General features: G+C 40.7%; 1 protein-coding gene across 2 annotated transcripts in view; it reads right to left on the bottom strand.

Moving 5' to 3' along the window:
- LOC140346720 (disabled homolog 2-interacting protein-like) overlaps positions 1-26,044 on the bottom strand; it is a 169,033-nt gene that overhangs the window by 31,597 nt on the left and 111,392 nt on the right. Inside the window, exons 13-15 of one of the 2 annotated variants that reach the window (XM_072432908.1) lie at positions 1,720-2,032; positions 1,547-1,689; positions 391-608 (exon numbers count right to left, since the gene is read on the bottom strand). In XM_072432908.1, the coding sequence (XP_072289009.1) occupies positions 391-608; positions 1,547-1,689; positions 1,720-2,032 (674 nt within the window). Of the gene's footprint in view, positions 1-390; positions 609-1,546; positions 2,033-26,044 lie in introns of both variants that reach the window. The other variant, XM_072432907.1, reaches the window with a different exon arrangement.

The following is a 26,044-nucleotide window of genomic DNA, read 5'->3' as shown; positions in this document are numbered from 1 at the left end:
TACCCTATGTCATATGGGTTAGGAGTTAGGGTTGCCCAATGTCGTGGGGTTAGGGTTACTCTATGTTGTGGGGTTAGGGGTTAGGGTTACCCTATGTCGTGGGGTTAGGGTTAGGGGTTACCCTATGTCATATGGGTTAGGGTTACCCAATGTCGTGGGGTTAGGGGTTAGGGTTACCCGATGTCGTGGGGTTAGGGTTAGGGGTTAGGGTTACCCTATGTCGTGGGGTTAGGGTTAGGGTTAGGGTTAGGGTTAAGGTAAACATAGGGTAACCCTATGTCGTGGGGGTTAGGGTTACCCAATGTCATGGGGTTAGGGTTACCCTATGTCGTGGGGTTAGGGTTACCCTATGTCGTATGGGTTAGGGTTAGACGAAAGCGCATCATTAACCTTGCGCTGCTTCTCAGGACTGTCTCCTTTGGACGAGGACGATGTTTGCCGCAGTCTGGAGCTCGGCCAATCAGGGCTCGATGACATCATGCTCCCGGAGGCGGGACGAGGGTAGTGGGCGGAGCTGGGAAGGACACTAGGTGGAGTCCGACCACGAGGGGGCGCCACAGGAGGAGGCTGATCGATGCGACGCTGAGGCCCGGTCTGACGAGAGCCGCCTGAACACAAACAGCAGCGTTAAGCCTGAACACACAACACTAAACACACTGAACACACAACACTGAACACAAAACACTGAACACACAACACTGAACACACTGAACACACAACACTGAACACACTGAACACACAACACTGAACACACTGAACACACAACACTGAACACATTGAAAACACAACACTGAACACAAAACACTGAACACACAACACTGAACACACTGAACACACAACACTAAACACACTGAACACACAACACTGAGCACACTGAACACACAACACTGAACACAAAACACTGAACACACAACACTGAACACACTGAACACACAACACTGAACACACTGAACACACAACACTGAACACATTGAACACACAACACTGAACACAAAACACTGAACACACAACACTGAACACACTGAACACACAACACTGAACACACTGAACACACAACACTGAACACATTGAACACACAACACTGAACACAAAACACTGAACACACAACACTGAACACACAACACTGAACACACTGAACACACAACACTGAACACACTGAACACACAACACTGAACACACTGAACACACAACACTGAACACACTGAACACACAACACTGAACACACTGAACACACAACACTGAACACACAACACTGAACACATTGAACACACAACACTGAACACAAAACACTGAACACACAACACTGAACACACTGAACACACAACACTGAACACACTGAACACACAACACTGAACACACAACACTGAACACATTGAACACACAACACTGAACACACTGAACACACAACACTGAACACACTGAACACACAACACTGAACGCACTGAACACACAACACTGAACACACAACACTGAACACATTGAACACACAACACTGAACACAAAACACTGAACACAAAACACTGAACAGCTGCGGGTGTTTGTTTACCTGTGAGCGGGGCGTCGGTGGCTCTGAACTCGTCTCCACTGCTCGAGCTCGAGAGTCGTTCTGGGAGGGGCTTTTGGAAGGGGGTGGGATCTGGGAGGGGCTTCTGGAAGGGGGCAGGATCTGGGAGGAGCTTCTGGAAGGGGGTGGGATCTGGGAGGGGCTTCTGGAAGGAGGCTAGGTCTGCAGGGAAGTGGGCGGGGTCAGACATCTGTGTGAGGAAGGCGGGTTTGGGGGCGGAGTCCTGGGGTGGATCAGGGGGCATGGCCTCACTAGACGGTTGCCGCGGCGACGGTGTCGTCATGTGATACACCGGGTTTTGGAAGGAAAGGGGGAGGAGCCCAGCGCGTCGCCACGCCCCCTCATCATCCGGCTCATCTCCGGGGGCGGAGTCCAGACCGCCATCGTCTATGTTAGCCTCGTTAGCTTCGCTAGCCTCGTTAGCGTCGTTTGGATCCGAGTAAGACGAGCTCGGCGAAATCCTCAGACCTGAAGGACAAGTTTGTTTAGAGTTTCAGACTAAACTGTGTTAAGTGTTTCAGACTAAACTGTGTTAAGGGTTTCAGACTAAACTGTGTTAAGTGTTTCAGACTAAACTGTGTTAAGTTGGGGACAAATTACACAACTGTTTTTATTTAGATGATTTTATCTTTCAAGACAAAAGAGGAAGTATAAACCAACATAAGACCAGAGACAAAAGGGTTTGACCTGCAATCTTTAGGTCTTTAAACACCTGTAGTTTTTAGGACTTTAGGACTTTAAACACCTGCAGTCTTAAGGACTTTAGGACTTTAAACACCTGCAGTCTTTAGGACTTTAGGACTTTAAACACCTGCAGTCTTTAGGACTTTAAACACCTTCAGTCTTTAGGACTTTAAACACCTGCAGTCTTAAGGACTTTAAACACCTGCAGTCTTTAGGACTTAAGGACTTCAAACACCTGCAGTCTTTAGGACTTAAAACACCTGCAGTTTTTAGGACTTTGGGACTTTAAACACCTGCAGTCTTTAGGACTTTAAACACCTGCAGTCTTTAGGTCTTTAAACACCTGCAGTCTTTAGGACTTTAAACACCTGCAGTCTTTAGGACTTTAAACACCTGCAGTCTTTAGGACTTTAGGACTTTAAATACCTGCAGTCTTTAGGACTTTAAATACCTGCAGTCTTTAGGACTTTAAACACCTGCAGTCTTTAGGGCTTTAAACACCTGCTGTCTTTAGGACTTTAAACACCTGCAGTCTTTAGGACTTTAGGACTTTAAATACCTGCAGTCTTTAGGACTTTAAACACCAGCAGTCTTTAGGACTTTAAACACCTGCAGTATTTAGGACTTTAGGACTTTAAACACCCGCAGTCTTTAGGACTTTAAACACCCGCAGTCTTTAGGACTTTAAACACCTGCAGTCTTTAGGACTTTAAACACCTGCAGTCTTTAGGACTTTAGGACTTTAAACACCTGCAGTCTTTAGGACTTTAAACACCCGCAGTCTTTAGGACTTTAAACACCTGCAGTCTTTAGGACTTTAGGACTTTAAACACCTGCAGTCTTTAGGACTTTAGGACTTTAAACACCCGCAGTCTTTAGAACTTTAAACACCTGCAGTCTTTAGGACTTAAGGACTTTAAACACCCACAGTCTTTAGGACTTTAAACACCTGCAGTCTTTAGGACTTTAGGACTTTAAACACCTGCAGACTTTAGGACTTTAAACACCCGCAGTCTTTAGGACTTTAAACACCTGCAGTCTTTAGGACTTTAGGACTTTAAACACCCGCAGTTTTTAGGACTTTAAACACCTGCAGTCTTTAGGACTTTAGGACTTTAAACACCCGCAGTCTTTAGGACTTTAAACACCTGCAGTCTTTAGGACTTTAGGACTTTAAACACCTGCAGTCTTTAGGACTTTAAACACCTGTAGTCTTTAGGACTTTAGGACTTTAAACACCTGCAGTCTTTAGGACTTTAAACACCTGCAGTCTTTAGGACTTTAGGACTTTAAACACCTGCAGTCTTTAGGACTTTAAACATCCGCAGTCTTTAGAACTTTAAACACCCGCAGTCTTTAGGACTTTAAACACCTTCAGTCTTTAGGACTTTAAACACCTGCAGTCTTTAGGACTTTAGGACTTAAACACCTGCAGTCTTTAGGACTTTAAACATCCGCAGTCTTTAGAACTTTAAACACCCGCAGTCTTTAGGACTTTAAACACCTTCAGTCTTTAGGACTTTAAACACCTGCAGTCTTTAGGACTTTAGGACTTTAAACACCTGCAGTCTTTAGGACTTTAAACACCTGCAGTCTTTAGGACTTTAGGGCTTTAAACACCTGCAGTCCTTAGGACTTTAGGACTTTAAACACCTGCAGTCTTTAGGACTTTAGGACTTTAAATACCTGCAGTCTTTAGGATTTTAAACACCTGCAGTCTTTAGGATTTTAAACACCTGCAGTATTTAGAACTTTAGGACTTTAAATACCTGCAGTCTTTAGGACTTTAAACACCAGCAGTCTTTAGGACTTTAAACACCTGCAGTATTTAGGACTTTAGGACTTTAAACACCCGCAGTCTTTAGGACTTTAAACACCCGCAGTCTTTAGGACTTTAAACACCTGCAGTCTTTAGGACTTTAAACACCTGCAGTCTTTAGGACTTTAGGGCTTTAAACACCTGTAGTCCTTAGGACTTTAGGACTTTAAACACCTGCAGTCTTTAGGACTTTAAACACCTGCAGTCTTTAGGACTTTAGGACTTTAAACACCTGCAGTCTTTAGGACTTTAAACACCTGCAGTCTTTAGGACTTTAGGGCTTTAAACACCTGCAGTCCTTAGGACCTAAGGACTTTGAACACCTGCAGTCTTTAGGACTTTAAACACCTGCAGTCTTTAGGACTTTAGGACTTTAAACAGCTGCAGTCTTTAGGACTTTAGGACTTTAAACACCCGCAGTCTTTAGGACTTTAAACACCTGCAGTCCTTAGGACTTTAGGACTTTAAACACCTGCAGTCTTTAGGACTTTAAACACCTGTAGTCTTTAGGACTTTAGGACTTTAAACACCTGCAGTCTTTAGGACTTTAAAAGCCCGCAGTCTTTAGGACTTTAAACACCCGCAGTCTTTAGGACTTTAAACACCTGCAGTCTTTAGGACTTTAGGACTTTAAACACCTGCAGTCTTTAGGACTTTAAGACTTTAAACACCTGCAGTCTTTAGCAATTTAAACAACTGCAGTCTTTAGGACTTTAGGATGCAGTCTTTAGGACTTTAAACACCTGCAGTCTTTAGGACTTTAGGACTTTAAACACCTGCAGTCTTTAGGACTTTAAACACCCGCAGTCTTTAGAACTTTAAACACCCGCAGTCTTTAGGACTTTAAACACCTGCAGTCTTTAGGACTTTAGGACTTTAAACACCTGCAGTCTTTAGGACTTTAGGACTTTAAACACCTGCAGTCTTTAGGACTTTAAACACCTGCAGTCTTTAGGACTTTAGGACTTTAAACACCTGCAGTCTTTAGGACTTTAAACACCTGCAGTCTTTAGGACTTTAAACACCTGCAGTCTTTAGGACTTTAGGACTTTAAACACCTGCAGTTTTTAGGACTTTAGGACTTTAAACACCCGCAGTCTTTAGAACTTTAAACACCTGCAGTCTTTAGGACTTTAGGACTTTAAACACCTGCTGTCTTTAGGATTTTAGGACTTTAAACACCTGCAGTCTTTAGGACTTTAAACACAAGCAGGCTTTAGGACTTTAGGACTTTAAACACCTGCAGTCTTTAGGACTTTAAACACCCGCAGTCTTTAGGACTTTAAACACCTGCAGTCTTTAGCACTTGAGGACTTTAAACACCTGCAGTCTTTAGGACTTTAGGACTTTAAACACCTGCAGTCTTTAGGACTTTAAACACCTGCAGTCTTTAGGACTTTAGGGCTTTAAACACCTGCAGTCCTTAGGACCTAAGGACTTTGAACACCTGCAGTCTTTAGGACTTTAAACACCTGCAGTCTTTAGGACTTTAGGACTTTAAACAGCTGCAGTCTTTAGGACTTTAGGACTTTAAACACCCGCAGTCTTTAGGACTTTAAACACCTGCAGTCTTTAGGACTTTAGGACTTTAAACACCTGCAGTCTTTAGGACTTTAAACACCTGTAGTCTTTAGGACTTTAGGACTTTAAACACCTGCAGTCTTTAGGACTTAAAAAGCCCGCAGTCTTTAGGACTTTAAACACCCGCAGTCTTTAGGACTTTAAACACCTGCAGTCTTTAGGACTTTAAGACTTTAAACACCTGCAGTCTTTAGCAATTTAAACACCTGCAGTCTTTAGGACTTTAGGATGCAGTCTTTAGGACTTTAAACACCTGCAGTCTTTAGGACTTTAGGACTTTAAACACCTGCAGTCTTTAGGACTTAAAACACCTGCAGTCTTTAGGGCTTTAGGACTTTAAACACCTGCAGTCTTTAGGACTTTAAACACCCGCAGTCTTTAGAACTTTAAACACCCGCAGTCTTTAGGACTTTAAACACCTGCAGTCTTTAGGACTTTAGGACTTTAAACACCTGCAGTCTTTAGGACTTTAGGACTTTAAACACCTGCAGTCTTTAGGACTTTAAACACCTGCAGTCTTTAGGACTTTAGGACTTTAAACACCTGCAGTCTTTAGGACTTTAAACACCTGCAGTCTTTAGGACTTTAAACACCTGCAGTCTTTAGGACTTTAGGACTTTAAACACCTGCAGTCTTTAGGACTTTAGGACTTTAAACACCCGCAGTCTTTAGGACTTTAAACACCTGCTGTCTTTAGGATTTTAGGACTTTAAACACCTGCAGTCTTTAGGACTTTAAACACCTGCAGTCTTTAGGACTTTAGGACTTTAAACACCTGCAGTCTTTAGGACTTTAAACACCCGCAGTCTTTAGGACTTTAAACACCTGCAGTCTTTAGGACTTTAGGACTTTAAACACCTGCAGTCTTTAGGACTTTAGGACTTTAAACACCTGCAGTCTTTAGGACTTTAAACACCTGCAGTCTTTCGGACTTTAGGGCTTTAAACACCTGCAGTCTTTAGGACTTTAAACACCTGCAGTCTTTAGGACTTTGGGACTTTAAACAAATGCAGTCTTTAGGACTTTAAACACCTGCAGTCTTTAGGTCTTTAAACACCTGCAGTCTTTAGGACTTTAAACACATGCAGTCTTTAGGACTTTAGGACTTCAAATACCTGCAGTCTTTAGGACTTTAAACACCAGCAGTCTTTAGGACTTTAAACACCTGCAGACTTTGGGACTTTAAACAAATGCAGTCTTTAGGACTTCAAACACCTGCAGTATTTAGGTCTTTAAACACTTGCAGTCTTTAGGACTTTAAACACCAGCAGTCTTTAGGACTTTAGGACTTTAAACACCTGCAGTCTTTAGGACTTTAAAGACCTGCAGTCTTTAGGTCTTTAAACACCTGCAGTCTTTAGGACTTTAAACACCTGCAGTCTTTAGGACTTTAGGACTTTAAATACCTGCAGTCTTTAGGACTTTAAACACCAGCAGTCTTTAGGACTTTAAACACCTGCAGTCTTTAGGACTTTAAACACCTGCAGTCTTTAGGACTTTGGGACTTTAAACACATGCAGTCTTTAGGACTTTAAACACCTGCAGTCTTTAGGTCTTTAAACACCTGCAGTCTTTAGGACTTTAAACACATGCAGTCTTTAGGACTTTAGGACTTCAAATACCTGCAGCCTTTGCGACTTTAAACACCAGCAGTCTTTAGGACTTTAAACACCTGCAGTCTTTAGGACTTTAAACACCTGCAGTCTTTAGGACTTTAGGACTTTAAATACCTGCAGTCTTTAGGACGTTAAACACTAGCAGTCTTTAGGACTTTAAACACCTGCAGTCTTAAGGACTTTAAACACCTGCAGTCTTTAGGACTTTAGGACTTCAAACACCTGCAGTATTTAGGTCTTTAAACACTTGCAGTCTTTAGGACTTTAAACACCTGCAGTCTTTAGGACTTTGGGACTTTAAACACCTGCAGTCTTTAGGACTTTAAAGACCTGCAGTCTTTAGGTCTTTAAACACCTGCAGTCTTTAGGACTTTAAACACCTGCAGTCTTTAGGACTTTAGGACTTTAAATACCTGCAGTCTTTAGGACTTTAAACACCAGCAGTCTTTAGGACTTTAAACACCTGCAGTCTTTAGGACTTTAGGACTTTAAACACCGGCAGTCTTTAGGACTTTAAACACCTGCAGTCTTTAGGACTTTAAACACCTGCAGTCTTTAGGTCTTTAAAAACCTGCAGTCTTTAGGACTTTAAACACCTGCAGTCTTTAGGACTTTAGGACTTTAAATACCTGCAGTCTTTAGGACTTTAAACACCAGCAGTCTTTAGGACTTTAAACACCTGCAGTCTTTAGGACTTTAGGACTTTAAACACCCGCAGTCTTTAGGACTTTAAACACCCGCAGTCTTTAGGACTTTAAACACCCACAGTCTTTAGGATTTTAAACACCTGCTGTATTTAGTACTTTAGGACTTTAAACACCTGCAGTCTTTAGGACTTTAAACACCCGCAGTCTTTAGGACTTTAAACACCTGCAGTCTTTAGGACTTTAGGACTTTAAACACCTGCAGTCTTTAGGACTTCAGGACTTTAAACACCCGCAGTCTTTAGGACTTTAAACACCCGCAGTCTTTAGGACTTTAAACACCCACAGTCTTTAGGACTTTAAACACCTGCAGTCTTTAGTACTTTAGGACTTTAAACACCTGCAGTCTTTAGGACTTTAAACACCCGCAGTCTTTAGGACTTTAAACACCTGCAGTCTTTAGGACTTTAGGACTTTAAACACCTGCAGTCTTTAGGACTTCAGGACTTTAAACACCCGCAGTCTTTAGGACTTTAAACACCTGCAGTCTTTAGGACTTTAGGACTTTAAACACCCGCAGTCTTAAGGACTTTAAACACCTGCAGTCTTTAGGACTTTAGGACTTTAAACACCTGCAGTCTTTAGGACTTTAAACACCTGTAGTCTTTAGGACTTTAGGACTTTAAACACCTGCAGTCTTTAGGACTTTAAACACCTGCAGTCTTTAGGACTTTAGGACTTTAAACACCTGCAGTCTTTAGGACTTTAAACACCCGCAGTCTTTAGGACTTTAAACACCCGCAGTCTTTAGGACTTTAAACACCTGCAGTCTTTAGGACTTTAGGACTTTAAACACTTGCAGTCTTTAGGACTTTAGGACTTTAAACACCTGCAGTCTTTAGGACTTTAAACACCTGCAGTCTTTAGGACTTTAGGACTTTAAACACCTGCAGTCTTTAGGACTTTAAACACCTGCAGTCTTTAGGACTTTAGGACTTTAAACACCTGCAGTCTTTAGGACTTTAAACACCTGCAGTCTTTAGGACTTTAGGACTTTAAACACCTGCAGTCTTTAGGACTTTAGGACTTTAAACACCTGCAGTCTTTAGGACTTTAGGACTTTAAACACCTGCAGTCTTTAGGACTTTAAACACCTGTAGTCTTTAGGACTTTAGGACTTTAAACACCTGCAGTCTTTAGGACTTTAAACACCTGCAGTCTTTAGGACTTTAGGACTTTAAACACCTGTAGTCTTTAGGACTTTAAACACCCGCAGTCTTTAGGACATTAAACACCCGCAGTCTTTAGGACTTTAAACACCTGCAGTCTTTAGGACTTTAGGACTTTAAACACCTGCAGTCTTTAGGACTTTAGGACTTTAAATACCTGCAGTCTTTAGGACGTTAAACACTAGCAGTCTTTAGGACTTTAAACACCTGCAGTCTTAAGGACTTTAAACACCTGCAGTCTTTAGGACTTTAGGACTTCAAACACCTGCAGTATTTAGGTCTTTAAACACTTGCAGTCTTTAGGACTTTAAACACCTGCAGTCTTTAGGACTTTGGGACTTTAAACACCTGCAGTCTTTAGGACTTTAAAGACCTGCAGTCTTTAGGTCTTTAAACACCTGCAGTCTTTAGGACTTTAAACACCTGCAGTCTTTAGGACTTTAGGACTTTAAATACCTGCAGTCTTTAGGACTTTAAACACCAGCAGTCTTTAGGACTTTAAACACCTGCAGTCTTTAGGACTTTAGGACTTTAAACACCGGCAGTCTTTAGGACTTTAAACACCTGCAGTCTTTAGGACTTTAAACACCTGCAGTCTTTAGGTCTTTAAACACCTGCAGTCTTTAGGACTTTAAACACCTGCAGTCTTTAGGACTTTAGGACTTTAAATACCTGCAGTCTTTAGGACTTTAAACACCAGCAGTCTTTAGGACTTTAAACACCTGCAGTCTTTAGGACTTTAGGACTTTAAACACCCGCAGTCTTTAGGACTTTAAACACCCGCAGTCTTTAGGACTTTAAACACCCACAGTCTTTAGGATTTTAAACACCTGCTGTATTTAGTACTTTAGGACTTTAAACACCTGCAGTCTTTAGGACTTTAAACACCCGCAGTCTTTAGGACTTTAAACACCTGCAGTCTTTAGGACTTTAGGACTTTAAACACCTGCAGTCTTTAGGACTTCAGGACTTTAAACACCCGCAGTCTTTAGGACTTTAAACACCCGCAGTCTTTAGGACTTTAAACACCCACTGTCTTTAGGACTTTAAACACCTGCAGTCTTTAGTACTTTAGGACTTTAAACACCTGCAGTCTTTAGGACTTTAAACACCCGCAGTCTTTAGGACTTTAAACACCTGCAGTCTTTAGGACTTTAGGACTTTAAACACCTGCAGTCTTTAGGACTTCAGGACTTTAAACACCCGCAGTCTTTAGGACTTTAAACACCTGCAGTCTTTAGGACTTTAGGACTTTAAACACCCGCAGTCTTAAGGACTTTAAACACCTGCAGTCTTTAGGACTTTAGGACTTTAAACACCTGCAGTCTTTAGGACTTTAAACACCTGTAGTCTTTAGGACTTTAGGACTTTAAACACCTGCAGTCTTTAGGACTTTAAACACCTGCAGTCTTTAGGACTTTAGGACTTTAAACACCTGCAGTCTTTAGGACTTTAAACACCCGCAGTCTTTAGGACTTTAAACACCCGCAGTCTTTAGGACTTTAAACACCTGCAGTCTTTAGGACTTTAGGACTTTAAACACTTGCAGTCTTTAGGACTTTAGGACTTTAAACACCTGCAGTCTTTAGGACTTTAAACACCTGCAGTCTTTAGGACTTTAGGACTTTAAACACCTGCAGTCTTTAGGACTTTAAACACCTGCAGTCTTTAGGACTTTAGGACTTTAAACACCTGCAGTCTTTAGGACTTTAAACACCTGCAGTCTTTAGGACTTTAGGACTTTAAACACCTGCAGTCTTTAGGACTTTAGGACTTTAAACACCTGCAGTCTTTAGGACTTTAGGACTTTAAACACCTGCAGTCTTTAGGACTTTAAACACCTGTAGTCTTTAGGACTTTAGGACTTTAAACACCTGCAGTCTTTAGGACTTTAAACACCTGCAGTCTTTAGGACTTTAGGACTTTAAACACCTGTAGTCTTTAGGACTTTAAACACCCGCAGTCTTTAGGACATTAAACACCCGCAGTCTTTAGGACTTTAAACACCTGCAGTCTTTAGGACTTTAGGACTTTAAACACCTGCAGTCTTTAGGACTTTAAACACCTGCAGTCTTTAGGACTTGCGGGCTTTAAACACCTGCAGTCTTTAGGACTTTAAACACCTGCAGTCTTTAGGACTTTAGGACTTTAAACACCTGCAGTCTTTAGGACTTTAAACACCTGCAGTCTTTAGGACTTTAGGACTTTAAAAACCTGCAGTCTTTAGGACTTTAGGACTTTAAACACCCGCAGTCTTTAGGACTTTAAACACCTGCAGTCTTTAGGACTTTAGGGCTTTAAACACCTGCAGTCCTTAGGACTTTAGGACTTTAAACACCTGCAGTCTTTAGGACTTTAGGACTTTAAATACCTGCAGTCTTTAGGATTTTAAACACCTGCAGTCTTTAGGAATTTAAACACCTGCAGTCTTTAGGACTTTAAACACCTGCAGTCTTTAGGACTTTAGGACTTTAAATACCTGCAGTCTTTAGGACTTTAAACACCAGCAGTCTTTAGGACTTTAAACACCTGCAGTCTTTAGGACTTTAGGACTTTAAACACCTGCAGTCTTTAGGACTTTAGGACTTTAAACACCCGCAGTCTTTAGGACTTTAAACAATTGCTGTCTTTAGGATTTTAGGACTTTAAACACCTGCAGTCTTTAGGACTTTAAACACCTGCAGTCTTTAGGACTTTAGGACTTTAAACACCTGCAGTCTTTAGGACTTTAAACACCCGCAGTCTTTAGGACTTTAAACACCTGCAGTCTTTAGGACTTTAAACACCTGCAGTCTTTAGGACTTTAGGACTTTAAACACCTGCAGTCTTTAGGACTTTAAACACCTGCAGTCTTTCGGACTTTAGGGCTTTAAACACCTGCAGTCTTTAGGACTTTAAACACCTGCAGTCTTTAGGACTTTGGGACTTTAAACAAATGCAGTCTTTAGGACTTTAAACACCTGCAGTCTTTAGGTCTTTAAACACCTGCAGTCTTTAGGACTTTAAACACATGCAGTCTTTAGGACTTTAGGACTTCAAATACCTGCAGCCTTTAGGACTTTAAACACCAGCAGTCTTTAGGACTTTAAACACCTGCAGACTTTGGGACTTTAAACAAATGCAGTCTTTAGGACTTCAAACACCTGCAGTATTTAGGTCTTTAAACACTTGCAGTCTTTAGGACTTTAAACACCAGCAGTCTTTAGGACTTTAGGACTTTAAACACCTGCTGTCTTTAGGACTTTAAAGACCTGCAGTCTTTAGGTCTTTAAACACCTGCAGTCTTTAGGACTTTAAACACCTGCAGTCTTTAGGACTTTAGGACTTTAAATACCTGCAGTCTTTAGGACTTTAAACACCAGCAGTCTTTAGGACTTTAAACACCTGCAGTCTTTAGGACTTTAAACACCTGCAGTCTTTAGGACTTTGGGACTTTAAACACATGCAGTCTTTAGGACTTTAAACACCTGCAGTCTTTAGGTCTTTAAACACCTGCAGTCTTTAGGACTTTAAACACATGCAGTCTTTAGGACTTTAGGACCTCAAATACCTGCAGCCTTTGCGACTTTAAACACCAGCAGTCTTTAGGACTTTAAACACCTGCAGTCTTTAGGACTTTAAACACCTGCAGTCTTTAGGACTTTAGGACTTTAAATACCTGCAGTCTTTAGGACGTTAAACACTAGCAGTCTTTAGGACTTTAAACACCTGCAGTCTTAAGGACTTTAAACACCTGCAGTCTTTAGGACTTTAGGACTTCAAACACCTGCAGTATTTAGGTCTTTAAACACTTGCAGTCTTTAGGACTTTAAACACCTGCAGTCTTTAGGACTTTGGGACTTTAAACACCTGCAGTCTTTAGGACTTTAAAGACCTGCAGTCTTTAGGTCTTTAAACACCTGCAGTCTTTAGGACTTTAAACACCTGCAGTCTTTAGGACTTTAGGACTTTAAATACCTGCAGTCTTTAGGACTTTAAACACCAGCAGTCTTTAGGACTTTAAACACCTGCAGTCTTTAGGACTTTAGGACTTTAAATACCTGCAGTCTTTAGGACTTTAAACACCAGCAGTCTTTAGGACTTTAAACACCTGCAGTCTTTAGGACTTTAGGACTTTAAACACCCGCAGTCTTTAGGACTTTAAACACCCGCAGTCTTTAGGACTTTAAACACCCACAGTCTTTAGGATTTTAAACACCTGCTGTATTTAGTACTTTAGGACTTTAAACACCTGCAGTCTTTAGGACTTTAAACACCCGCAGTCTTTAGGACTTTAAACACCTGCAGTCTTTAGGACTTTAGGACTTTAAACACCTGCAGTCTTTAGGACTTCAGGACTTTAAACACCCGCAGTCTTTAGGACTTTAAACACCCGCAGTCTTTAGGACTTTAAACACCCACAGTCTTTAGGACTTTAAACACCTGCAGTCTTTAGTACTTTAGGACTTTAAACACCTGCAGTCTTTAGGACTTTAAACACCCGCAGTCTTTAGGACTTTAAACACCTGCAGTCTTTAGGACTTTAGGACTTTAAACACCTGCAGTCTTTAGGACTTCAGGACTTTAAACACCCGCAGTCTTTAGGACTTTAAACACCCGCAGTCTTTAGGACTTTAGGACTTTAAACACCTGCAGTCTTTAGGACTTTAAACACCTGCAGTCTTTAGGACTTGCGGGCTTTAAACACCTGCAGTCTTTAGGACTTTAAACACCTGCAGTCTTTAGGACTTTAGGACTTTAAACACCTGCAGTCTTTAGGACTTTAAACACCTGCAGTCTTTAGGACTTGCGGGCTTTAAACACCTGCAGTCTTTAGGACTTTAAACACCTGCAGTCTTTAGGACTTTAGGACTTTAAACACCTGCAGTCTTTAGGACTTTAAACACCTGCAGTCTTTAGGACTTTAGGACTTTAAAAACCTGCAGTCTTTAGGACTTTAGGACTTTAAACACCCGCAGTCTTTAGGACTTTAAACACCTGCAGTCTTTAGGACTTTAGGGCTTTAAACACCTGCAGTCCTTAGGACTTTAGGACTTTAAACACCTGCAGTCTTTAGGACTTTAGGACTTTAAATACCTGCAGTCTTTAGGATTTTAAACACCTGCAGTCTTTAGGAATTTAAACACCTGCAGTCTTTAGGACTTTAAACACCTGCAGTCTTTAGGACTTTAGGACTTTAAATACCTGCAGTCTTTAGGACTTTAAACACCAGCAGTCTTTAGGACTTTAAACACCTGCAGTCTTTAGGACTTTAGGACTTTAAACACCTGCAGTCTTTAGGACTTTAGGACTTTAAACACCCGCAGTCTTTAGGACTTTAAACAATTGCTGTCTTTAGGATTTTAGGACTTTAAACACCTGCAGTCTTTAGGACTTTAAACACCTGCAGTCTTTAGGACTTTAGGACTTTAAACACCTGCAGTCTTTAGGACTTTAAACACCCGCAGTCTTTAGGACTTTAAACACCTGCAGTCTTTAGGACTTTAAACACCTGCAGTCTTTAGGACTTTAGGACTTTAAACACCTGCAGTCTTTAGGACTTTAAACACCTGCAGTCTTTCGGACTTTAGGGCTTTAAACACCTGCAGTCTTTAGGACTTTAAACACCTGCAGTCTTTAGGACTTTGGGACTTTAAACAAATGCAGTCTTTAGGACTTTAAACACCTGCAGTCTTTAGGTCTTTAAACACCTGCAGTCTTTAGGACTTTAAACACATGCAGTCTTTAGGACTTTAGGACTTCAAATACCTGCAGCCTTTAGGACTTTAAACACCAGCAGTCTTTAGGACTTTAAACACCTGCAGACTTTGGGACTTTAAACAAATGCAGTCTTTAGGACTTCAAACACCTGCAGTATTTAGGTCTTTAAACACTTGCAGTCTTTAGGACTTTAAACACCAGCAGTCTTTAGGACTTTAGGACTTTAAACACCTGCTGTCTTTAGGACTTTAAAGACCTGCAGTCTTTAGGTCTTTAAACACCTGCAGTCTTTAGGACTTTAAACACCTGCAGTCTTTAGGACTTTAGGACTTTAAATACCTGCAGTCTTTAGGACTTTAAACACCAGCAGTCTTTAGGACTTTAAACACCTGCAGTCTTTAGGACTTTAAACACCTGCAGTCTTTAGGACTTTGGGACTTTAAACACATGCAGTCTTTAGGACTTTAAACACCTGCAGTCTTTAGGTCTTTAAACACCTGCAGTCTTTAGGACTTTAAACACATGCAGTCTTTAGGACTTTAGGACCTCAAATACCTGCAGCCTTTGCGACTTTAAACACCAGCAGTCTTTAGGACTTTAAACACCTGCAGTCTTTAGGACTTTAAACACCTGCAGTCTTTAGGACTTTAGGACTTTAAATACCTGCAGTCTTTAGGACGTTAAACACTAGCAGTCTTTAGGACTTTAAACACCTGCAGTCTTAAGGACTTTAAACACCTACAGTCTTTAGGACTTTAGGACTTCAAACACCTGCAGTATTTAGGTCTTTAAACACTTGCAGTCTTTAGGACTTTAAACACCTGCAGTCTTTAGGACTTTGGGACTTTAAACACCTGCAGTCTTTAGGACTTTAAAGACCTGCAGTCTTTAGGTCTTTAAACACCTGCAGTCTTTAGGACTTTAAACACCTGCAGTCTTTAGGACTTTAGGACTTTAAATACCTGCAGTCTTTAGGACTTTAAACACCAGCAGTCTTTAGGACTTTAAACACCTGCAGTCTTTAGGACTTTAGGACTTTAAATACCTGCAGTCTTTAGGACTTTAAACACCAGCAGTCTTTAGGACTTTAAACACCTGCAGTCTTTAGGACTTTAGGACTTTAAACACCCGCAGTCTTTAGGACTTTAAACACCCGCAGTCTTTAGGACTTTAAACACCCACAGTCTTTAGGATTTTAAACACCTGCTGTATTTAGTACTTTAGGACTTTAAACACCTGCAGTCTTTAGGACTTTAAACACCCGCAGTCTTTAGGACTTTAAACACCTGCAGTCTTTAGGACTTTAGGACTTTAAACACCTGCAGTCTTTAGGACTTCAGGACTTTAAACACCCGCAGTCTTTAGGACTTTAAACACCCGCAGTCTTTAGGACTTTAAACACCCACAGTCTTTAGGACTTTAAACACCTGCAGTCTTTAGTACTTTAGGACTTTAAACACCTGCAGTCTTTAGGACTTTAAACACCCGCAGTCTTTAGGACTTTAAACACCTGCAGTCTTTAGGACTTTAGGACTTTAAACACCTGCAGTCTTTAGGACTTCAGGACTTTAAACACCCGCAGTCTTTAGGACTTTAAACACCTGCAGTCTTTAGGACTTTAGGACTTTAAACACCCGCAGTCTTAAGGACTTTAAACACCTGCAGTCTTTAGGACTTTAAACACCTGCAGTCTTTAGGACTTTAAACACCTGCAGTCTTTAGGACTTTAGGACTTTAAATACCTGCAGTCTTTAGGACTTTAAACACCAGCAGTCTTTAGGACTTTAAACACCTGCAGTCTTTAGGACTTTAGGACTTTAAATACCCGCAGTCTTTAGGACTTTAAACACCAGCAGTCTTTAGGACTTTAAACACCTGCAGTCTTTAGGACTTTAGGACTTTAAACACCCGCAGTCTTTAGGACTTTAAACACCCGCAGTCTTTAGGACTTTAAACACCCACAGTCTTTAGGATTTTAAACACCTGCTGTATTTAGTACTTTAGGACTTTAAACACCTGCAGTCTTTAGGACTTTAAACACCCGCAGTCTTTAGGACTTTAAACACCTGCAGTCTTTAGGACTTTAGGACTTTAAACACCTGCAGTCTTTAGGACTTCAGGACTTTAAACACCCGCAGTCTTTAGGACTTTAAACACCCGCAGTCTTTAGGACTTTAAACACCCACAGTCTTTAGGACTTTAAACACCTGCAGTCTTTAGTACTTTAGGACTTTAAACACCTGCAGTCTTTAGGACTTTAAACACCCGCAGTCTTTAGGACTTTAAACACCTGCAGTCTTTAGGACTTTAGGACTTTAAACACCTGCAGTCTTTAGGACTTCAGGACTTTAAACACCCGCAGTCTTTAGGACTTTAAACACCTGCAGTCTTTAGGACTTTAGGACTTTAAACACCCGCAGTCTTAAGGACTTTAAACACCTGCAGTCTTTAGGACTTTAGGACTTTAAACACCTGCAGTCTTTAGGACTTTAAACACCTGTAGTCTTTAGGACTTTAGGACTTTAAACACCTGCAGTCTTTAGGACTTTAAACACCTGCAGTCTTTAGGACTTTAGGACTTTAAACACCTGCAGTCTTTAGGACTTTAAACACCCGCAGTCTTTAGGACTTTAAACATCCGCAGTCTTTAGGACTTTAAACACCTGCAGTCTTTAGGACTTTCGGATTTTAAACACTTGCAGTCTTTAGGACTTTAGGACTTTAAACACCTGCAGTCTTTAGGACTTTAAACACCTGCAGTCTTTAGGACTTTAGGACTTTAAACACCTGCAGTCTTTAGGACTTTAAACACCTGCAGTCTTTAGGACTTTAGGACTTTAAACACCTGCAGTCTTTAGGACTTTAAACACCTGCAGTCTTTAGGACTTTAGGACTTTAAACACCTGCAGTCTTTAGGACTTTAGGACTTTAAACACCCGCAGTCTTTAGGACTTTAAACACCTGCAGTCTTTAGGACTTTAGGACTTTAAACACCTGCAGTCTTTAGGACTTTAAACACCTGCAGTCTTTAGGACTTTAAACACCTGTAGTCTTTAGGACTTTAGGACTTTAAACACCTGCAGTCTTTAGGACTTTAAACACCTGCAGTCTTTAGGACTTTAGGACTTTAAACACCTGTAGTCTTTAGGACTTTAAACACCCGCAGTCTTTAGGACATTAAACACCCGCAGTCTTTAGGACTTTAAACACCTGCAGTCTTTAGGACTTTAGGACTTTAAACACCTGCAGTCTTTAGGACTTTAAACACCTGCAGTCTTTAGGACTTGCGGGCTTTAAACACCTGCAGTCTTTAGGACTTGAAACACCTGCAGTCTTTAGGACTTTAGGACTTTAAACACCTGCAGTCTTTAGGACTTTAAACACCTGCAGTCTTTAGGACTTTAGGACTTTAAAAACCTGCAGTCTTTAGGACTTTAAACACCTGCAGTCTTTAGGACTTTAGGACTTTAAACACCTGTAGTCTTTAGGACTTTAAACACCCGCAGTCTTTAGGACATTAAACACCCGCAGTCTTTAGGACTTTAAACACCTGCAGTCTTTAGGACTTTAGGACTTTAAACACCTGCAGTCTTTAGGACTTTAAACACCTGCAGTCTTTAGGACTTGCGGGCTTTAAACACCTGCAGTCTTTAGGACTTTAAACACCTGCAGTCTTTAGGACTTAAGGACTTTAAACACCTGCAGTCTTTAGGACTTTAAACACCTGCAGTCTTTAGGACTTTAGGACTTTAAAAACCTGCAGTCTTTAGGACTTTAGGACTTTAAACACCCGCAGTCTTTAGGACTTTAAACACCTGCAGTCTTTAGGACTTTAGGGCTTTAAACACCTGCAGTCCTTAGGACTTTAGGACTTTAAACACCTGCAGTCTTTAGGACTTTAGGACTTTAAATACCTGCAGTCTTTAGGATTTTAAACACCTGCAGTCTTTAGGAATTTAAACACCTGCAGTCTTTAGGACTTTAAACACCTGCAGTCTTTAGGACTTTAGGACTTTAAATACCTGCAGTCTTTAGGACTTTAAACACCAGCAGTCTTTAGGACTTTAAACACCTGCAGTCTTTAGGACTTTAGGACTTTAAACACCTGCAGTCTTTAGGACTTTAGGACTTTAAACACCCGCAGTCTTTAGGACTTTAAACACCTGCTGTCTTTAGGATTTTAGGACTTTAAACACCTGCAGTCTTTAGGACTTTAAACACCTGCAGTCTTTAGGACTTTAGGACTTTAAACACCTGCAGTCTTTAGGACTTTAAACACCCGCAGTCTTTAGGACTTTAAACACCTGCAGTCTTTAGGACTTTAGGACTTTAAACACCTGCAGTCTTTAGGACTTTAGGACTTTAAACACCTGCAGTCTTTAGGACTTTAAACACCTGCAGTCTTTCGGACTTTAGGGCTTTAAACACCTGCAGTCTTTAGGACTTTAAACACCTGCAGTCTTTAAGACTTTGGGACTTTAAACAAATGCAGTCTTTAGGACTTTAAACACCTGCAGTCTTTAGGTCTTTAAACACCTGCAGTCTTTAGGACTTTAAACACATGCAGTCTTTAGGACTTTAGGACTTCAAATACCTGCAGCCTTTAGGACTTTAAACACCAGCAGTCTTTAGGACTTTAAACACCTGCAGACTTTGGGACTTTAAACAAATGCAGTCTTTAGGACTTCAAACACCTGCAGTATTTAGGTCTTTAAACACTTGCAGTCTTTAGGACTTTAAACACCAGCAGTCTTTAGGACTTTAGGACTTTAAACACCTGCCGTCTTTAGGACTTACAGACCTGCAGTCTTTAGGTCTTTAAACACCTGCAGTCTTTAGGACTTTAAACACCTGCAGTCTTTAGGACTTTAGGACTTTAAATACCTGCAGTCTTTAGGACTTTAAACACCAGCAGTCTTTAGGACTTTAAACACCTGCAGTCTTTAGGACTTTAAACACCTGCAGTCTTTAGGACTTTGGGACTTTAAACACATGCAGTCTTTAGGACTTTAAACACCTGCAGTCTTTAGGTCTTTAAACACATGCAGTCTTTAGGACTTTAAACACATGCAGTCTTTAGGACTTTAGGACCTCAAATACCTGCAGCCTTTGCGACTTTAAACACCAGCAGTCTTTAGGACTTTAAACACCTGCAGTCTTTAGGACTTTAAACACCTGCAGTCTTTAGGACTTTAGGACTTTAAATACCTGCAGTCTTTAGGACGTTAAACACTAGCAGTCTTTAGGACTTTAAACACCTGCAGTCTTAAGGACTTTAAACACCTGCAGTCTTTAGGACTTTAGGACTTCAAACACCTGCAGTATTTAGGTCTTTAAACACTTGCAGTCTTTAGGACTTTAAACACCTGCAGTCTTTAGGACTTTGGGACTTTAAACACCTGCAGTCTTTAGGACTTTAAAGACCTGCAGTCTTTAGGTCTTTAAACACCTGCAGTCTTTAGGACTTTAAACACCTGCAGTCTTTAGGACTTTAGGACTTTAAATACCTGCAGTCTTTAGGACTTTAAACACCAGCAGTCTTTAGGACTTTAAACACCTGCAGTCTTTAGGACTTTAGGACTTTAAACACCCGCAGTCTTTAGGACTTTAAACACCTGCAGTCTTTAGGACTTTAAACACCTGCAGTCTTTAGGTCTTTAAACACCTGCAGTCTTTAGGACTTTAAACACCTGCAGTCTTTAGGACTTTAGGACTTTAAATACCTGCAGTCTTTAGGACTTTAAACATCAGCAGTCTTTAGGACTTTAAACACCTGCAGTCTTTAGGACTTTAGGACTTTAAACACCCGCAGTCTTTAGGACTTTAAACACCCGCAGTCTTTAGGACTTTAAACACCCACAGTCTTTAGGATTTTAAACACCTGCTGTATTTAGTGCTTTAGGACTTTAAACACCTGCAGTCTTTAGGACTTTAAACACCCGCAGTCTTTAGGACTTTAAACACCTGCAGTCTTTAGGACTTTAGGACTTTAAACACCTGCAGTCTTTAGGACTTCAGGACTTTAAACACCCGCAGTCTTTAGGACTTTAAACACCCGCAGTCTTTAGGACTTTAAACACCCACAGTCTTTAGGACTTTAAACACCTGCAGTCTTTAGTACTTTAGGACTTTAAACACCTGCAGTCTTTAGGACTTTAAACACCCGCAGTCTTTAGGACTTTAAACACCTGCAGTCTTTAGGACTTTAGGACTTTAAACACCTGCAGTCTTTAGGACTTCAGGACTTTAAACACCCGCAGTCTTTAGGACTTTAAACACCTGCAGTCTTTAGGACTTTAGGACTTTAAACACCCGCAGTCTTAAGGACTTTAAACACCTGCAGTCTTTAGGACTTTAGGACTTTAAACACCTGCAGTCTTTAGGACTTTAAACACCTGTAGTCTTTAGGACTTTAGGACTTTAAACACCTGCAGTCTTTAGGACTTTAAACACCTGCAGTCTTTAGGACTTTAGGACTTTAAACACCTGCAGTCTTTAGGACTTTAAACACCCGCAGTCTTTAGGACTTTAAACATCCGCAGTCTTTAGGACTTTAAACACCTGCAGTCTTTAGGACTTTAGGACTTTAAACACTTGCAGTCTTTAGGACTTTAGGACTTTAAACACCTGCAGTCTTTAGGACTTTAAACACCTGCAGTCTTTAGGACTTTAGGACTTTAAACACCTGCAGTCTTTAGGACTTTAAACACCTGCAGTCTTTAGGACTTTAGGACTTTAAACACCTGCAGTCTTTAGGACTTTAAACACCTGCAGTCTTTAGGACTTTAGGACTTTAAACACCTGCAGTCTTTAGGACTTTAGGACTTTAAACACCCGCAGTCTTTAGGACTTTAAACACCTGCAGTCTTTAGGACTTTAGGACTTTAAACACCTGCAGTCTTTAGGACTTTAGGACTTTAAACACCTGCAGTCTTTAGGACTTTAAACACCTGTAGTCTTTAGGACTTTAGGACTTTAAACACCTGCAGTCTTTAGGACTTTAAACACCTGCAGTCTTTAGGACTTTAGGACTTTAAACACCTGTAGTCTTTAGGACTTTAAACACCCGCAGTCTTTAGGACATTAAACACCCGCAGTCTTTAGGACTTTAAACACCTGCAGTCTTTAGGACTTTAGGACTTTAAACACCTGCAGTCTTTAGGACTTTAAACACCTGCAGTCTTTAGGACTTGCGGGCTTTAAACACCTGCAGTCTTTAGGACTTGAAACACCTGCAGTCTTTAGGACTTTAGGACTTTAAACACCTGCAGTCTTTAGGACTTTAAACACCTGCAGTCTTTAGGACTTTAGGACTTTAAAAACCTGCAGTCTTTAGGACTTTAGGACTTTAAACACCCGCAGTCTTTAGGACTTTAAACACCTGCAGTCTTTAGGACTTTAGGGCTTTAAAAACCTGCAGTCCTCAGGACTTTAGGACTTTAAACACCTGCAGTCTTTAGGACTTTAGGACTTTAAATACCTGCAGTCTTTAGGATTTTAAACACCTGCAGTCTTTAGGAATTTAAACACCTGCAGTCTTTAGGACTTTAAACACCTGCAGTCTTTAGGACTTTAGGACTTTAAATACCTGCAGTCTTTAGGACTTTAAACACCAGCAGTCTTTAGGACTTTAAACACCTGCAGTATTTAGGACTTTAGGACTTTAAACACCCGCAGTCTTTAGGACTTTAGGACTTTAAATACCTGCAGTCTTTAGGACTTTAAACACCTGCAGTCTTTAGGACTTTAAACACCTGCAGTCTTTAGGTCTTTAAACACATGCAGTCTTTTAGACTTTAAACACCTGCAGTCTTTAGGACTTTAAACACCAGCAGTCTTTAGGACTTTAGGACTTTAAATACCTGCAGTCTTTAGGACTTTAAACACCAGCAGTCTTTAGGACTTTAAACACCTGCAGTATTTAGGACTTTAGGACTTTAAACACCCGCAGTCTTTAGGACTTTAAACACCCGCAGTCTTTAGGACTTTAAACACCTGCAGTCTTTAGGACTTTAAACACCTGCAGTCTTTAGGACTTTAGGACTTTAAACACCTGCAGTCTTTAGGACTTTAAACACCTGCAGTCTTTAGGTCTTTAAACACCTGCAGTCTTTAGGACTTTAAACACCTGCTGTCTTTAGGATTTTAGGACTTTAAACACCTGCAGTCTTTAGGACTTTAAACACCTGCAGTCTTTAGGACTTTAGGACTTTAAACACCTGCAGTCTTTAGGACTTTAAACACCCGCAGTCTTTAGGACTTTAAACACCTGCAGTCTTTAGGACTTTAGGACTTTAAACACCTGCAGTCTTTAGGACTTTAGGACTTTAAACACCTGCAGTCTTTAGGACTTTAAACACCTGCAGTCTTTCGGACTTTAGGGCTTTAAACACCTGCAGTCTTTAGGACTTTAAACACCTGCAGTCTTTAGGACTTTGGGACTTTAAACAAATGCAGTCTTTAGGACTTTAAACACCTGCAGTCTTTAGGTCTTTAAACACCTGCAGTCTTTAGGACTTTAAACACATGCAGTCTTTAGGACTTTAGGACTTCAAATACCTGCAGCCTTTAGGACTTTAAACACCAGCAGTCTTTAGGACTTTAAACACCTGCAGACTTTGGGACTTTAAACAAATGCAGTCTTTAGGACTTCAAACACCTGCAGTATTTAGGTCTTTAAACACTTGCAGTCTTTAGGACTTTAAACACCAGCAGTCTTTAGGACTTTAGGACTTTAAACACCTGCCGTCTTTAGGACTTTAAAGACCTGCAGTCTTTAGGTCTTTAAACACCTGCAGTCTTTAGGACTTTAAACACCTGCAGTCTTTAGGACTTTAGGACTTTAAATACCTGCAGTCTTTAGGACTTTAAACACCAGCAGTCTTTAGGACTTTAAACACCTGCAGTCTTTAGGACTTTAAACACCTGCAGTCTTTAGGACTTTGGGACTTTAAACACATGCAGTCTTTAGGACTTTAAACACCTGCAGTCTTTAGGTCTTTAAACACCTGCAGTCTTTAGGACTTTAAACACATGCAGTCTTTAGGACTTTAGGACTTCAAATACCTGCAGCCTTTGCGACTTTAAACACCAGCAGTCTTTAGGACTTTAAACACCTGCAGTCTTTAGGACTTTAAACACCTGCAGTCTTTAGGACTTTAGGACTTTAAATACCTGCAGTCTTTAGGACGTTAAACACTAGCAGTCTTTAGGACTTTAAACACCTGCAGTCTTAAGGACTTTAAACACCTGCAGTCTTTAGGACTTTAGGACTTCAAACACCTGCAGTATTTAGGTCTTTAAACACTTGCAGTCTTTAGGACTTTAAACACCTGCAGTCTTTAGGACTTTGGGACTTTAAACACCTGCAGTCTTTAGGACTTTAAAGACCTGCAGTCTTTAGGTCTTTAAACACCTGCAGTCTTTAGGACTTTAAACACCTGCAGTCTTTAGGACTTTAGGACTTTAAATACCTGCAGTCTTTAGGACTTTAAACACCAGCAGTCTTTAGGACTTTAAACACCTGCAGTCTTTAGGACTTTAGGACTTTAAACACCCGCAGTCTTTAGGACTTTAAACACCTGCAGTCTTTAGGACTTTAAACACCTGCAGTCTTTAGGTCTTTAAACACCTGCAGTCTTTAGGACTTTAAACACCTGCAGTCTTTAGGACTTTAGGACTTTAAATACCTGCAGTCTTTAGGACTTTAAACACCAGCAGTCTTTAGGACTTTAAACACCTGCAGTCTTTAGGACTTTAGGACTTTAAACACCCGCAGTCTTTAGGACTTTAAACACCCGCAGTCTTTAGGACTTTAAACACCCACAGTCTTTAGGATTTTAAACACCTGCTGTATTTAGTACTTTAGGACTTTAAACACCTGCAGTCTTTAGGACTTTAAACACCCGCAGTCTTTAGGACTTTAAACACCTGCAGTCTTTAGGACTTTAGGACTTTAAACACCTGCAGTCTTTAGGACTTCAGGACTTTAAACACCCGCAGTCTTTAGGACTTTAAACACCCGCAGTCTTTAGGACTTTAAACACCCACAGTCTTTAGGACTTTAAACACCTGCAGTCTTTAGTACTTTAGGACTTTAAACACCTGCAGTCTTTAGGACTTTAAACACCCGCAGTCTTTAGGACTTTAAACACCTGCAGTCTTTAGGACTTTAGGACTTTAAACACCTGCAGTCTTTAGGACTTCAGGACTTTAAACACCCGCAGTCTTTAGGACTTTAAACACCTGCAGTCTTTAGGACTTTAGGACTTTAAACACCCGCAGTCTTAAGGACTTTAAACACCTGCAGTCTTTAGGACTTTAGGACTTTAAACACCTGCAGTCTTTAGGACTTTAAACACCTGTAGTCTTTAGGACTTTAGGACTTTAAACACCTGCAGTCTTTAGGACTTTAAACACCTGCAGTCTTTAGGACTTTAGGACTTTAAACACCTGCAGTCTTTAGGACTTTAAACACCCGCAGTCTTTAGGACTTTAAACACCCGCAGTCTTTAGGACTTTAAACACCTGCAGTCTTTAGGACTTTAGGACTTTAAACACTTGCAGTCTTTAGGACTTTAGGACTTTAAACACCTGCAGTCTTTAGGACTTTAAACACCTGCAGTCTTTAGGACTTTAGGACTTTAAACACCTGCAGTCTTTAGGACTTTAAACACCTGCAGTCTTTAGGACTTTAGGACTTTAAACACCTGCAGTCTTTAGGACTTTAAACACCTGCAGTCTTTAGGACTTTAGGACTTTAAACACCTGCAGTCTTTAGGACTTTAGGACTTTAAACACCCGCAGTCTTTAGGACTTTAAACACCTGCAGTCTTTAGGACTTTAGGACTTTAAACACCTGCAGTCTTTAGGACTTTAAACACCTGTAGTCTTTAGGACTTTAGGACTTTAAACACCTGCAGTCTTTAGGACTTTAAACACCTGCAGTCTTTAGGACTTTAGGACTTTAAACACCTGTAGTCTTTAGGACTTTAGGACTTTAAACACCTGTAGTCTTTAGGACTTTAAACACCCGCAGTCTTTAGGACATTAAACACCCGCAGTCTTTAGGACTTTAAACACCTGCAGTCTTTAGGACTTTAGGACTTTAAACACCTGCAGTCTTTAGGACTTTAAACACCTGCAGTCTTTAGGACTTGCGGGCTTTAAACACCTGCAGTCTTTAGGACTTGAAACACCTGCAGTCT

The sequence above is a fragment of the Eucyclogobius newberryi genome, unplaced genomic scaffold, assembly GCF_026437365.1.
Source record: "Eucyclogobius newberryi isolate DKJ021-1_F unplaced genomic scaffold, fEucNew1.0.hap1 SCAF_6, whole genome shotgun sequence".
NCBI classification, from domain to species: Eukaryota; Metazoa; Chordata; class Actinopteri; order Gobiiformes; family Gobiidae; genus Eucyclogobius; species Eucyclogobius newberryi.
Note: the sequence above shows the minus strand (reverse complement) of the source record. Positions and strands in the feature narration are given on the sequence as shown.